General features: G+C 41.7%; 1 protein-coding gene across 2 annotated transcripts in view; it reads right to left on the bottom strand.

Moving 5' to 3' along the window:
* The window catches only part of PRAG1 (PEAK1 related, kinase-activating pseudokinase 1), a 49,602-nt gene that overhangs the window by 11,306 nt on the left and 23,466 nt on the right, over window positions 1-14,830 (bottom strand). For both annotated transcript variants that reach the window (XM_070598525.1, XM_008530207.2), the window contains exon 4: window positions 8,385-8,542. In XM_070598525.1, the coding sequence (XP_070454626.1) occupies window positions 8,385-8,542 (158 nt within the window). The remainder of the gene's footprint in view (window positions 1-8,384; window positions 8,543-14,830) is intronic.

Raw genomic sequence — 14,830 nt, 5'->3', positions numbered from 1 at the left:
CACCCAGGTGATGAGCAAGAGGACAGCAGGTGGAAACATGTCCATTTCTGGCCTTTCTGCATTCTGGACCGCAGAAGCCCGCCATCGAGGGGTCTGATCCTCAATTTATTATCTACACGCAGAAGATGGGGGTGGGGAGGAAGTGCAGCATGATCAGAATGCCCGGTCGGTGCTTTAATCAGCGCCTCCAGCGACAGGACAGCCTGCCCATGGTCAGAACTCCTGCCCATGCTCAAGGCTCCTTCTGGTCCCCAGTCCAGCTGGCTGGAGGTTGGGTGGGGGAGTGGGTTTTGTTGTTTTTTTTTTTTTGAGGAAGATTAGCATCTTTTTGCTGAGGAAGACTGGCCCTGAGCTAACATCTGTGCCCATCTTCCTCTATTTTGTATGTGGGATGCCGCCACAGCATGCTTGGATAAGCAGTGCATAGGTCTGCACCTGGGATCTGAACCCATAAACCCCAGGCTGCTGAAGCAGAGGGCATGAACTTAACTGCTACACCACCAGGCCAGCCCTTAACAATCAGTTTTTTGGCTCATCCCCTCTTTAAGCCTGTGCTTATTTCCCCATCCTTCTTGGTCTGTCTTTCTTGCCTTCCTTGCACAGCTCTCCTTCATGCCTCCACCACGTCCCTTTCTGCCTCTACTCCAATCTGAGGGCAGACAGCGGAATGACCCTTAACTAGCTGTTGACCTCACTGACCTGATTGCATCACCGAGAGGGCCCCTTCCAGCACTCACAGTCTATAATTTCAGCCACTCTCTCCATTTTTGACCTCTCCTAACATGCATTTTGTCTCAAACCTGCTCCTGAAATAAAACACCTCTAGGCAGATGGTTATCTCACTTCAACCGGTCGTCTCTCTATCTCTAGTTCCCACAGCTGCTTCGGGTGAACTTTCCAATCTGTAAGGATAGCAGGAATCTTAAAAAAAATCCATATACTTCTTATTCTGTAGATTACCAAAGAGAATCAAGAGGTTCTGCTTTAGCACAAAAATAACCTGTGTGTTCAGGGAGTCAAAAGAAGTGATTTTCTCCTGCACCCTGTTGCGTGCTGCTTTCCTGTGGGAAGTGTGTTAGTCACTGGCTTTCATCAGATCTATATCCCAAAACCACTTAGGCAAATCTGGCAGGAGTACTGGGTATTAGGAGGAGTTATGGCTTCAAGGGTTAGCGCACAGGCTAGTTAATTCTTCATTCTTGGATACTATGCGTTTGTTACCCAGCAATCACTCCATATAGCACATACTCATCAGAGGATGGCGCTGCATGAAAACGCTCCCCAACCATGCACTTCTGCAGCAGATGCAAAGGATCATAGTTACACAAACCTCATCCGATGAAGTGAGGCTCATGGGAAATGCGGACTGTACCCACATAGCTGGGCACTACGTACGCATATTGTTTTCTGTATTCAGAAAAAAACCCTGCCTAGTTCTGTAACAGGCACATTGCCTTCCAACCTGAGGCATCCTTCTGAACTTATGGGTCCTTTACAGCTGTTCTCCAGATGCGGAACCACAGCTGGTGAGAAGATCATAATTCACTCTGACAGCTCCCAGCCACCTCAGGACCATACAACATCTCAGCTGTTAATATCCTCAGGGCTACTCTGAAATAGAAGCCAACATGTGGTCCTTCTCCATGAAACTGGTTTCCCCACCAGGAGATAAGCAGTAGCCGTCTTCTACGGGATCAGGGACACCCCCACAGACCCACTCTGACTCTGTCATTTTCTTGCCTCTTACTTGAGGGAACCTCCTCATAAACACGCCTGTGGGGAACACAGCAGCTCGATTCTTACTATTTGCAGCAGATGCCACACTACATTTAGAAGAGCCAGAAAGAAGAGGGAACAAATATGCCTTGACACCTAAAACAGTTTCAAAACTTACAGACAAACCACTGGTTCAGAAAAATGTGCCTAAAAAATCCTGAAAAACTTTGGCCAACAGCTCATATTCTCAGGACTCAGCTCCAAGGGCACATGAGACAAATTCAAATATATCCTGGTTTTATGCTGGTGTGACATCACCCTGTTTCCAAATTCTGGCTTACAATTAAGGGTTTAAAAGGGGTGAGAATGGAAAATACTTTTCTGGGAAGTTGGCCTACATCATAGTTACATCATTGGTAGGTTTTTTAATGGTTTTGCATCCTAACTGGGCCAGGGAGCTCAATCCCAGTTCCTAAGTTTTCCTTTCAATTTCCAATTCTGCATATAAAGCCAGGAGCCGGCTACAGAGTAGATACACTTCTGCACCTCCTTAGTGCATGTGCTTCAGGGAAGAGAAAGTGGGGGGGTACACATCACACTGGGGCATTGGGGGGGATCTTAAAAAGACCGAAAGGAAGGTATAGTACTTTGATGCCATTATATTTAGAAAGCAGAGAAATCAGGATTTCAGTGGTCGGGAAAAATAGCTTAACCCCTACACAGAAATGCAGGCCAAAAGTTCAAACGTGGTCCTGTGAGGTTTTCCTTATTATAGAGTCTTCTCTTCTCGCTGGGTTTTAATAGGCACTTTCATTGTTCTCTACGGCCAAAATGAGAGCTGAGCTTATGGAGGAAGTGGTCAGTCCAGTTCCGAGCCCTGTGAATGAGCGCCTTCTGGCTCCCTCGGTGCCTTCTGACAGCGGCTGGGTCAGAGCAAATGTGGAGGCAAAGGGCAGAGTCCCAGCTAACAGTCCCCAAGCTCCAAACTTCAGCTTTCGTGTCTGACTATTCTCCAACTTCCGGTAAGGTAAAGCGAACTGAATTTTCTTTTGTTTGAAAATCTTGGAGTATTCTACGACGGATCGTTTTTAAAAAGGAGGGTAATATATTGTACAGCTGGAAAGGGCTGCACAGATTTATCCATTCATTCAGTCATTACTTCTTGAACAACTATTAAATGCAAGGCATAGGGGACAAAGCAAATGGAGAAAACCTCGCCCATGCCCTGTGGCCTTGTTCAGTCCCCTCACAATAAAGGTGAGAAACTAAAGCCGGCTGTTTAGGCACCTTGCCAGTGTCACACAGGAAGTGACAGTTTTGCAGGTTTCTGCCAAACCCCCTTTCCCAGGAAGACGTGATGGCGGGGGGGGGGGGGGGGGGGGGGGGGGCGGGGGTTCTAGCCTCACGTGTGTAACTTTTTCCTCCAAAGGAAAATTGTGCAACCTTTTGTTTGGTCTCACAATCAGAATAAGCTCAACTCTAAATGTTTAAAAAAGAAAAGAGCAGCAAAGCATTCCTTCAAAAGGAACTCTTGCTTTTTCAAGAAGGTAAACGTGGTCTGAAAATGGAAGCATATGATTAGCCTTTTACAAGTGGATGGAAACGAGGCATTTGTGGGCAGTCTCTTGGGACCACTTCCTCACCCCAAGAAAGAATAATCAAGATGGGAATGTGATTTCCATGCAAAAGAGGAGAAGCACTATCTTCATTTGGAAAATAGGCTCATGGAAAATATTTCATGCCTCCCGCCCCAGTGTGGTTCCGGAATCATGGTCTTTCAATCCGCTGTTATAACATAATCCTTAAGGGTTTTCCTCCAGATTCATAGTAAAACTATAAGTTAATTCAAAGCATTTTCTCAGGCTGTTGATAGAAGTGTAAACTGACATTTTTAGAGGCTAATTGGTAACATCTGTTTAAGACGCATATGCATTTTGACACATCAATTCCACTTCTAAGAATTTACCTTACGGATATGTTCACCCAATTATTTCAGTGTATGTCCCAGGATCTTTCTGTAGACTTGTAATGAAAACAACGCAAACATGCATTGATAAGAGAAGGGTTTAACTGATTCATACAGTAAAAAAATTCGCATTTTAAAAAAATGAGGTAGATTTAGAGGTTCTGATTTGAAAGACTTCAAGATATAAATTAAGTATAAAAATGTGTAGAATTGAAGTTTATGATATTTGAAATATGGATAAAAATTTCTGGGATGATGTAGAAACAAATCTTCAAAGTGGTGGTGGGAGCCAGGATGGGGCTGTCTGAAGACTCTGACTTCTCATTTCACACCTTTCTCTGTTGTTTGAATTTTTACCGTAGACACGTATTAACTTTATTAAAGTAATGACGTATATTTTAAAATTCAGTTTAAAGGGAATAGCTTAAACTGAGATGAAACTTCACTTTAGAGATATTGTCAGGGCTCAGGGCACAGATAATCTTAAAAATGAACATTTTTTTCCTTTGAGATAGCTTCTTCATCTTTCTGTAATCGCTCTCCCAGAACAGAACCCATGGCCCAGTCTTTCTTCATGAGGGCTGGGGGTCAAGGAGGGACACACTGTGTTAGAACAAAATACCAATGTAATATGTAAGAGCGAACCCATCAGTTTAGGATCAAGTGTTCTAATAGTCAGGAAACACACTATTTTTAGCTAGAGAGTTGTAGATGGTTTTTCAGGACCACCTTTTTAAGAACACTATTTCTGTCGGGGAGCCAATGCTCAGTGAAGGTCAGGGCTGTCACTCATTCTGACTGACGTGTGATCTCTGTGGACTTACTGGCTCTCCCCTCGACAGGTCCTACCACTTCTCCCAGCCCACTTCCAGCCTCGATTTTTCCGCCACCTGATACGCAGGCCACTTGACTCCTTGATCTTCCTCACTGCCCGCCTCTCCCCACTAGAATGTGAGCTCCATGAAAGAAGGGACTGGGCATTTTTTGGTCACTGCTGTATCTTTCAACATATAAAACTGTAGCCAACACAGAGTTTGCATTCAACAAATAACCATCAAATCAATGATTGCATTAACGTATATATTTTAAGAATCTGCTTGGCATTATTACTGAGAAAAACAAGCTGGCTTTTGTCAAGATACTTAATTAACTTTCTGTATCTGGTTTGCTAGTCATAAAAATAAGAATATCAACATTGCCCTGGTACATATCTTCATGTGAGTTATACCCACAATCACTGTATAGTTAGACTTCTTATCTTATCTATTGCTTGTGCCAACAGTTTCAGTTCCACAGAGGACTCTCTAATCTCCTGGACTATGGGAACCTGGCAGCCATAGATGTTGGTCAAACTGCTGAACTGAATTTTGCTATGCTAACACAAAAACGAAAACGATCATAATGCGACACGAGGTTTGCATATTTAAAAGTAACCATTTAAAGCACAAGAGTCTTCTGATCACCATTTCTTTTCTTTTTCTTCTGAGGACCATGTCTTTCTTTTGTCTTCTGGTGACCATTTCTGATGCTCATTTAGGCGATCGTTTCCCCCCACACCCATCCAGCCATTACCACAGATAACCTTCCCGTTGGCAGCATTCATAGATCTGTCCTGACATATGCAGTCTGTCCCTCCCAAACCAAGCATAAACCAAGCAACTGCTGAGATGAATTTTTCCTCTGAGTTCACTCACTGTTCAACTGAACTGCCCACATGGACAAATGGCATGACAGATGTGCTTTGAGGAATATGAAATGCGGTATAAGCATAAAGAGGTGAAATTAATACTGATACAAATATATTTTGTAAACATAAAATGTAGACAAACATTTTAAAAATGCCACAAAGTTATAGACTTGAATTATGTTTGTTTTTCTTATAAAATTTAAAACTTTTTTTTTCTTTGCCACAAAACTTGAATAGTAGAAAACTAACTTTAACCATCGACTCTGATAAGCTTCCAAGAAGTTTACATAAGCTACTATTATGTATGTCCTGGAATGACTTTGTCCTCAACTCACTCTGGCCAGCCTATACTGCGGACACAAAAATGGGTCGTTTTCATCAGTGAATTTCTATTGACAAAATAAATGTACAGTTTAATGGTATCTTTTGACTTAGTATATAATATTAGAAAGGCAGACACCACATTCTGATTTCAAAAAACTTCAGCTTGAACTAATTCTACCTCGCTCATTCCAAACCAGTCTCTCAGCTTCAGTACTAGAAGGCAAATAGTAACAAAAGGCACGAGGGGTGAACATCTTTGCTACAAGATAAAAGTGAATAAGGACTCTGGGGCTGAAATACAATTGTTCAATTACAGACCTAAGGCAAGCTGCCTTGGTTAATGATGAGAAGCTGAATGAAGGGTTTCTTACATTCCATGACCAGTGGTTCTGGATATTCCCCAGATTAATGTTTGAGAGATGTTGAAAAGGTAAAAAAAAAAAAGAAAGAGAGAATGCCTTTGATCTTGCCAGTTTCAAAGCATGGTTCCGGGTACAGAGCCATACGCAGGAGCAGCAGATAGAAATGGTTCATTCTAAGGACCCAGAGTCCAGTAACAAGGTCTATGCCTTCTTGTCAATCTAGGAATCCAAATTTTGGAGTGCATTTCCATTGGGTAACTGGCTCATGATAAAGGAATAACCATGAAAATGTTTTCATTTTAGTTCAAAAATGTCTGAGTTAGGTGTCACCATTGTACTCAGAAACCCCCACTGGCTCCCTATTTCTGAACTCCACAAACTGGTTTCAAGAACTCTGTACAATCCATCCTCCAGCTTCCCACCAACCTCATGCCCATTTTCCCCTCACTTGCCTCCACTGACATGCGTACAGCTGGTCTGACCCTTTTCCCAATGTGCTCTGCGAACCTTATGTCTTCACTCTGCCTTTATTCTTTCCTTAACCTGCAAAGCCTTCTCGTCCACCCTTCACTTTCTCAATTCTAACCACACTTGAAACACGAGCTAAAGTTTTATCTTCTCACAAAGCCATCTCTGAACCTCCACTAGCCCTCATTGATTCCTCTCTCTTCTGGAAGGAAGCCTTTATAAGGGTTTGTGTTTTGGGCAGCCCAATTTCCTATCTCTATAAACACTTAGGTTCTGGGCAGCCCAGTTTCCTCGCTTAGCCCATCCACGCTCATGTCATGCATTTTTTGTTGTTTTTTTGAGGAAGATTAGCCCTGAGCTAACATCTGTCACCAATCCTCCCCTTTTTGCTGAGGAAGACTGGCCCTGAGCTAACATCCGTGCCCATCTTCCTCTGCTTCATATGTGGGACACCTGCTACAGCATGGCTTGACAAGCGGTGCGTAGGTCTGCCCCTGGGATCCGAACGAGCAAACTCCGGGCTGCTGAAGCCGAATGTGTGAACTTTACCACTGCACCACCAGGCTGGCCCTCATGTCATGCATTTTAATCTTACCTTCCTGGCTAGACCCTGAGAGCAGACATGGTGATTTGCTGGTTCTGAGCAGCAAAGTGCTGAGGCAATTAAGTCCAGCTCTCATCAACACCAGCTGGCCTGTGGCCCATGGAGGGCTCCACTGTACTCTGCTCCATCAGAATGGGTGACCACCCCCAAGAGAGCAGGTCAGGGCTGACCAGCACAGGGACTAATGGTTCACGTGCCCAGCCAAACCCCCTGTGGAATAATCTGCCTCGTGGAATTTTTGTGCAATGGGATGGGAAAAGGAAAAAGATAGAAGCCCAGGGAAATCTGCAGAAAAAGAAAATCCAGAAATCAAGACTAAGACATTTCCTGTTTTTAAGTCAGAGCTGTCAGAAGTTCCCCATCAGAACACACCACAGACTGACTTATAATTATGCTTTTGTCTTAGCGGTACTCATCTTTTAGACACAAAAATGTGGGTGACAGTAAATTTACGATGGAATCCTCTACTCCAAAATTGCCTACTGAGAAGAAATACTTCATAGAGTGAGAAAGGCAGTCATGTTGGCACATGTTGAAACCTAACATGCTAAAGCAAGTCTACGAGAAATGTGGGAGAGGACACACACACACAAAGAATGCTGGAAGGGTGAGAGGTTTTAATACTACTCATCACAACTACAGAAAAACAAGAGTTCCTTTTAAGGGACATACCCAATTAGGACAGACTCACATATTACGCCTTAGAGCTTCTTCCAGAAAAGTGGGATGGATGGTGGTGTAATCCTTTAATTCAACAAGCATTTGTATGAACACCTGCTGTGTGTCCAAGTAAGTGTGTGCATGTGTGCACGTATGTGTCCATGCATTTGCAGGAAAGATAGAGCACAGACAGAGAGATGGGGGGAGGGCTGTGTGTGAAAACCTGTGGTTGGTATGTACCCTATCCCTCGAGAACTAATCCTGAGGACAGAAATGGAGTGCAGACCCATATGTAGATGGCTCATTACCCAGGGAATAGGGAGTCTTTCAATATGCTTTCAAATTTGGCCTCCTCCCACCTTGCTGCCATGTGGATGCACTGTGTATAACTGGACAGGCCCATATGAGATGAGGTGCCTTGTCATAATTCAATAGGAAATTAACATCAACCGCTCCCTGATAGAGTCTACCTTATGGGGAGAGCAGGGCCAAGACAGTAGGTCTACCTGAGCCCTTCCAAATCCTGGCAATTAATCCAGGCCTGGCCTTGCAGACTTGAGAGAATCTAAGACTCCCCATCAAGGTCGAGTCTGTTACCTCCGTCACTGCAGGTCCTGGAGTCCGAGGCCAGGCTGTCCGTGGAGCCCGTGGTGAAGCTGACGTGGACGCCCCTGAAGGACGGGCTGAGGCTCTCTGCTGAGCCCTGGCTCACTTTTTCCAAATCAGAGCTGCTCTTGTTCATTTTTAAAAGGTGCCTGGAAAATGGAGGAACAAACAATAAAAGTAATTAATTTGGTTTCTTTTCAAAAACCAGGCTGATGGATCATGGACCTGCTATGCTTTTGACAGCTGAACAATGCCAGCAAGTTTTGCAAAAATGATTTGGGGAAGAGAGAACAGGGGCTCTTCTGAAACATTAGGCACGTGCATGGTAGAAGATGTCTATGGTACAGTTAAGAGAAATGAGTCTGTGAAGTTTAGACAAATGTCAAAATCATGATTTGGGAGGAACGGCCTTTATATTCTGATCTCATCTGCCAAAACATTTACGTCATCTATTACATTCTGTGTAACATCTCTACAAAGAAAAATTGAACATTATCATACAAGCCAGTGTATAGAGATAGAGACTGGGCAGCTTCTGCACAATCACAGAACAAGTGAATTGCAAATTAGTGACCAAAAATGTGGGATTTCTCTTTTACTCTCTTGACATCGCTTCAAAGGGTCTAGGTTGTTCCTCGGAATTAAGGAAAATTTTATTTCAATTTTAGCCAGACTCCTAGTGCAATGTTCACACAGAACCATGTTACCATAATCCTTATTGAAGAACTATGGAATAAATCTGCCCTTAGGCTTTCTAGGAAATCTTCTGTCGCATCCCTAGGACAGCATTTCCACCATATCAGGAACAGGAACACCAAGTTCAAGAAAAAAGAACTCGCCTTGGAGAAAAGAGTTCCATTATTAGGTAGAGTGTTTAGCTTATTGATTTCTCCTCCCCTGCTCTAAGCACCACATGAATATTCACTCGGACCTGACATTTTCACCACGCAGTGGGGCAAATCAATCCAGCTCTTTCCCTGTTGGTGGTAACCCAGATTTGTTTGAACTGATATTTCCTGATGAGATTGCTGTTCCCACTACAGCAGATCTATACCGCAATATCTGCTGTAGGAAAACTACAGTATTGTATTGACTTGGCATCAGAACCGCCTTATTTGTGCACATGACCTTACAGTCAAGAATGTATCGATTGTTCTTTGTGTTCAACATTGCCAAGCCCTGAAGTGATCTTCACTGTCACTGGAATCCCTTGTTCTTTAACAGAAAAGTTTAGAGAAAGTTTGTTTGCTACCATGAAAAGTGCTCTTTAGAAACATACCTCTCTCTCCACCACCAACCCTTGGAAATACATGAAAAAATGTTTTAAAGGTGTTAAACCTAAGTGCGACAGTCACGGCAATGTTACGTCTAATAGTAGTCCTTATGTTTCACGTCACTGTGGGGATCTTGCAAATATCAAATCCTTAGGAAATACTATGGCTGTAGATTATCTTTATTTTACCTTCTGGCAAAATATAATCATAGACAGGGTCATAAAATACTTTTATCCTCACCAGATCCATCAATAACGGCTTTTCCAGATGAAGCCAAGATATGAAGTTGTGAATAATGACAACTCCTCAATCCAGGAGAGGAGCCAGCTCTATGGCAACGCAACTACTGTGCCCCCTCCAAAGTGTCTCTGGAGTCTCTTGGTCTTCAGGCCCGGAAAACTGACAGGGGAGAAATTCCAGCGCCATAGCCGCTGAGCTGGCACAGCTCCCCGTGCCATAAACTTAGGAAAACACTCAGTGAAATGTATAGAAATAGACAAAACTAAAAAATACATAAACCTGTGCATATGTGAGTATATACACACACAACTATTTAAACCAACAGCAAAGCAAAACATAAAAGTGTGCATATGTGAGTATACACACAGACACACACAACTATTTAAACTAACAGCAAAGCATTGAAAGAAAGAAAAATTCCCAGGTGCCAGATGCAAAGAGGGAACTCAATATCAGAGTGGGATAAGGGATGTTTCCACACGAAGTGCATGTTTGCTGTAGGTTTTAGCAGATGTTCTTTATCAGGTTAAGGAAGAGTGTTTCTATTCTAAGTTATCTAAACACTTTATCTTTTTAAATCATTTATAGTTATTGGATTTTATCAAAGGCTTTTCCCACATCTATAAAAAAATCATATCGCTTTCCTTCTTTATTCTGCCAACGTGATGAACTACATTAATAACTTTTCTTAAATTGACCCATGCTTGCACACTTTGCAGAAACTTATTTTACTACACAATGCTGGATTTAGTTTTTCTAATATTCAATTTAAGATTTTTACATTTACTTTAAAATGTGAGCTTAGTCCATAATTTTTCTCTCTTGTACCGTTCTCGTCTAGTTTTGGTATAAAGGTCAAATTAGAGTCATGAAGCGACCTGGGTGACTTTTTCTCTTTTTCAATCACCTCACGTGGTTTGTATAAGACAGGGATGACGTGTCCCTCGAAAGATTGCGACAACTTGCCTGTACCACCATCTAGACCTGGTGGCAGTATATGTGAGATCAGTAAAGGTTTGTTTCTGATACATCTAGGGCCAATGTTTTCAGGACAGAGATCTAAGACACAGACCTCTGCATACAGGAACTTGCTATGTGACAAAGGTAGTGTTGCATCAGTGATGGAAGGAGGGACATGTCAGTTAATGACCCTCATACACTAGCTATTTACAGTAGGACAAAAAAAAAAAAAGGAAAGCAACGCTATATCTCACACCACATACAAACATGAATTTTCAACAGAAAAAAAACCAAGTTTTTAAAATCTGTTAGAAGAAAATCGAGAAAATCTTTATGATCTTGGCACATAGGGTAGGATCTCTTAAATGAGATTAAAAAAGAAAAAGGAACCATAAAGGAAAACATAGATAAATTTGATTACTTTAAAATTTAAAAGTTCTGTCTGATAAAATAAAACACACCACAAAGAAAGTGAAAAAAAGCAAGCCTTGGAGTGGGCAACCCACACGTTTGCAATCTACATAACTGATAAAGGATTGGTATCCAGAACATCAAAAGAATGCAACAGACAGACAAATGACCCCATTCAAAAAAGGGCAATGAACACAAGTAGACAATTCAAAAAGAAAAAAAAATCAATCAACACATGAAAAGGTGATCAAACTTAGTAGTTATCAGATTTAAAAAGCAACATTCCATTTTACACCTATCAGATCAGTCTGGCAATATCAGATATTGTTACAGATGTGGGAAAATGGGAAGTTTCTTGCACTGTTTGTGGGATTGAAGATCGGTACACACACTCACATACACACACACACTCTGGATAACACTTTGATGAATCCTGTAAAGTTGAATATGCATATTCCTGTAATGAACTTGTGCCATTTTTAGGTATATATCCTTGAGCGATGATATTCAAATGACTAGTAGTGAATGAATGGCTAAGTCAATTTAGTGAGCCACGGCAGTTTATTGACCAGCAGTTTATTTTAATAAACTAGAACAGACCAGAAAATATGAAAATAGGTTGTAAGGATTTGTGAAACTTTGCGTGTGAAACTTTTGTTTCAGGGGTGTGTGTGTTGGATAACGATATTAAATATATTTCTTTTGTGGGTTCTGGTTAAAAGAAGGTTAAAAATCATTGCTCTAGAATAGGGGTCAACAAACTTTTCCTTAAAGGGACAGATGGTAAATGGTTTAGGCACGTGGGTCATACGGTGTCTGTTGCAACTACTCAACTCTGCTGTTTTAGCAGGAAAGAAGCCACAGACTGTATGTAAATAAATGGGCATGTTTTCCAGCAAAATTTTACTTACAAACACAGCTGGCTGGCTTGTGGGCTGTAGATTACTAACTCCTGGTCTAGAACAGCCTTGTCCAATAGAAATGTAATGCAAGACATACATATAATTTAAAATTTTTTAGTAGCCAAATTATAGGTGAAATTCATTTTAATAACATTTTATTTAACAACATATATAAAAATATTGTCATTTCAGCATGCAATGAATATAAAAATTATTAATGAGATACTTTACATTCTTCCTTTTTCATTCTAAGTCTTCAAAATCTGGTGTGTATTTTATATTTACAGCACATTGCAATTTAGACTGGCCACATTTTAAGCTAGCGGCTACCGTATGTACGGTGCAGATCTAGAGAAACCTTCATACATGGACAAGGTTGTTTACAGTGTTACTAATAGCAAAAACAAAATTGTAATCAGTCCAATGTCCATCAATAAAGAAATGGATACATTGTGGTATATAGTCTTATAATGGAATACTATATAGCGTTCAAAAATAAATGAACTTGATTTTAATGTACCAACGTGAAAATGATTCTTCAAATGTTGAATATTAAAAGTAGCTTGCAAAAGGCTCAAGTACAGTGTGATACCATTTATATATATTTTAAAACACATAACAATGCTATATATTTTTTGGATATCCCATATATGTAGTAAAATGGAAATACTACTCATCAAATTCAAGATAGGAATTACTCTGAGTAGCAATGGGAAATTGAAATGGAAATAGGGAGGGATCTTCCACTGTACCCGTAATATTTTATTTAAAAAAATCTAAAACAAATGGAAAAATGTTAATACTTGAAAAATCTTAGGGGGACACATAAGAGTCAAATTATTCTTTGCACGTCATTGTTTGCTTGAAATATTTGATAAATTGAAAATGAACATTCTAGAAGGAAACAAAGTCACTAGAGCCTGAATAAGCACAGGGACACTCCTGTTGACTTGCTGTTGAACCTCTGAAAGGCAAACAGCACAACGGATGACCCAGTGGGATTTCCAACAGGCCCCACATGAGGGTTGGTTCCACCACAGAAGAGCCTGGTGAATGGAAAAAGTTATTTCTCACACCCAATGACTTTTCTGAGACTTAGGGGATTAATCCTTCTGCATCTAGTCACCATGAGGGAGAAGTTACAGCTTCGAAGATTCACCAAGAGAATGCAGATAAAATCAGACGATTCCTGTGATCACAGGATAAGTTCTTCACAGGGGTTTGTGTGTTTGTGTGTGTCTGTGTGTGTGTGTGTGTGAACAGGAAAGTGGGGAGTCTCCAAAAGGAGACCTTGGTAAATCTTAGTATCCTAGCCACAAAGGGAGTTTTCATGGCGTCTCAGGATATTACTGCTGTTTCTCTGCTCAAAAAACTCCAGAAGCCCAGGTTCCCACCAGGTAACTAAAACCCAACAGGCATCTGGAACGCTCAGGTGTATGGGGAGGGAAAGCGGTGACCTTCCCTCTGAAGAGCAAAATCTTGGGAGTGAAGACTCTTTCCTATGAACTTCATCGAAAATCTTCCACCTTGGAAACTCATGTAATCTGCACTCTTAGAGAACTGCACTTTAGCTAGGGAATAAGCAAAACCACATCAGATTTAAAAATAAAAGAGGAAGCTTGCTGTCAGGGCAGAGCCAGACGCCCCAGTTGTTTTTATGTCTTCCATCTCTGTGTGCAAGAGGTTTCTTAAGAATCTCTGGAAAAGGCTTAATATTCCAAAGGTGACTTTTCTGAGCCTTACTGGATTGTTCTGTCAGACATAGGCTAAAGGACAATCCGAGCACACTCAACAATGCACGGCAAGACTATACTTCTTTTTGTCCAAGGCACTTTTCCCTCATTAATGATAGTTTGATTTGTCTTTCATAAAACTGGTACAAACCATCTAGAAGATGAAATTGGATGTCATGTAATTTAAGGAAGTGGCTTCAATGGGCCAAAACCACATACTCTGGTCTTTCCTCTTTGGGTGGTGAATAACATTCTTATCAGCTGCGGCGAGAGCACGGCCCGCACAGATGTCTTTGCTCCCTCGGTGTGATAAATGGCTTGTGCTTGCTCAGACTTCCTCTCCTGCCTCCCCTTCTTGATTAGACACAGTCACAGGAGATGAGGGTGAAATACACGGCCAGTGGCACAGTGTCCTCAGAGACTCAGAGCCCCGCAGCTGCTGCCCAGTGTTTTTAGAATGGCTTTTCCCTTCATTGTCCTTAGAGAAAGAAGCCTTGCCAGAAGTTTTCTCCGTACTGTATTGGTAGAAAGCTGGAAAAAAATATCCAGCCGGAAGAGCCATCTGCTAGACTTCCTCATTTGTAGGAACAAGCCTCATCTAAAAATACTCCCCAAGCTTTCAGAATGTCCGAAATTCCTAACAGAGGCTGGGCCCTGGTGTGTCGCAGAGACTGTACCTCCGACTTCACATGGTTGCTAGAATCTTCATATGACAGCACAAGCGCAAGTGCGACAGAGGGAAATTGTCATTCTCACCTCCCTGACTTTTGTTTAGTTCACATAGATTACTTGGTTCAGAGCTTTTTGCCTCTGGAATGGAAGATACGAAAACTCAACGCTCGCGAGCAGTTTTAGACCAGCTCTCTAGACCCCAGGACACATTCACACCCCCAAGACTTTGCATTGGTCAAATTCAC

This window comes from Equus przewalskii, chromosome 28, assembly GCF_037783145.1.
Source record: "Equus przewalskii isolate Varuska chromosome 28, EquPr2, whole genome shotgun sequence".
Taxonomy (NCBI): Eukaryota; Metazoa; Chordata; class Mammalia; order Perissodactyla; family Equidae; genus Equus; species Equus przewalskii.
This window is presented reverse-complemented; position numbering and strand designations above follow the sequence as displayed.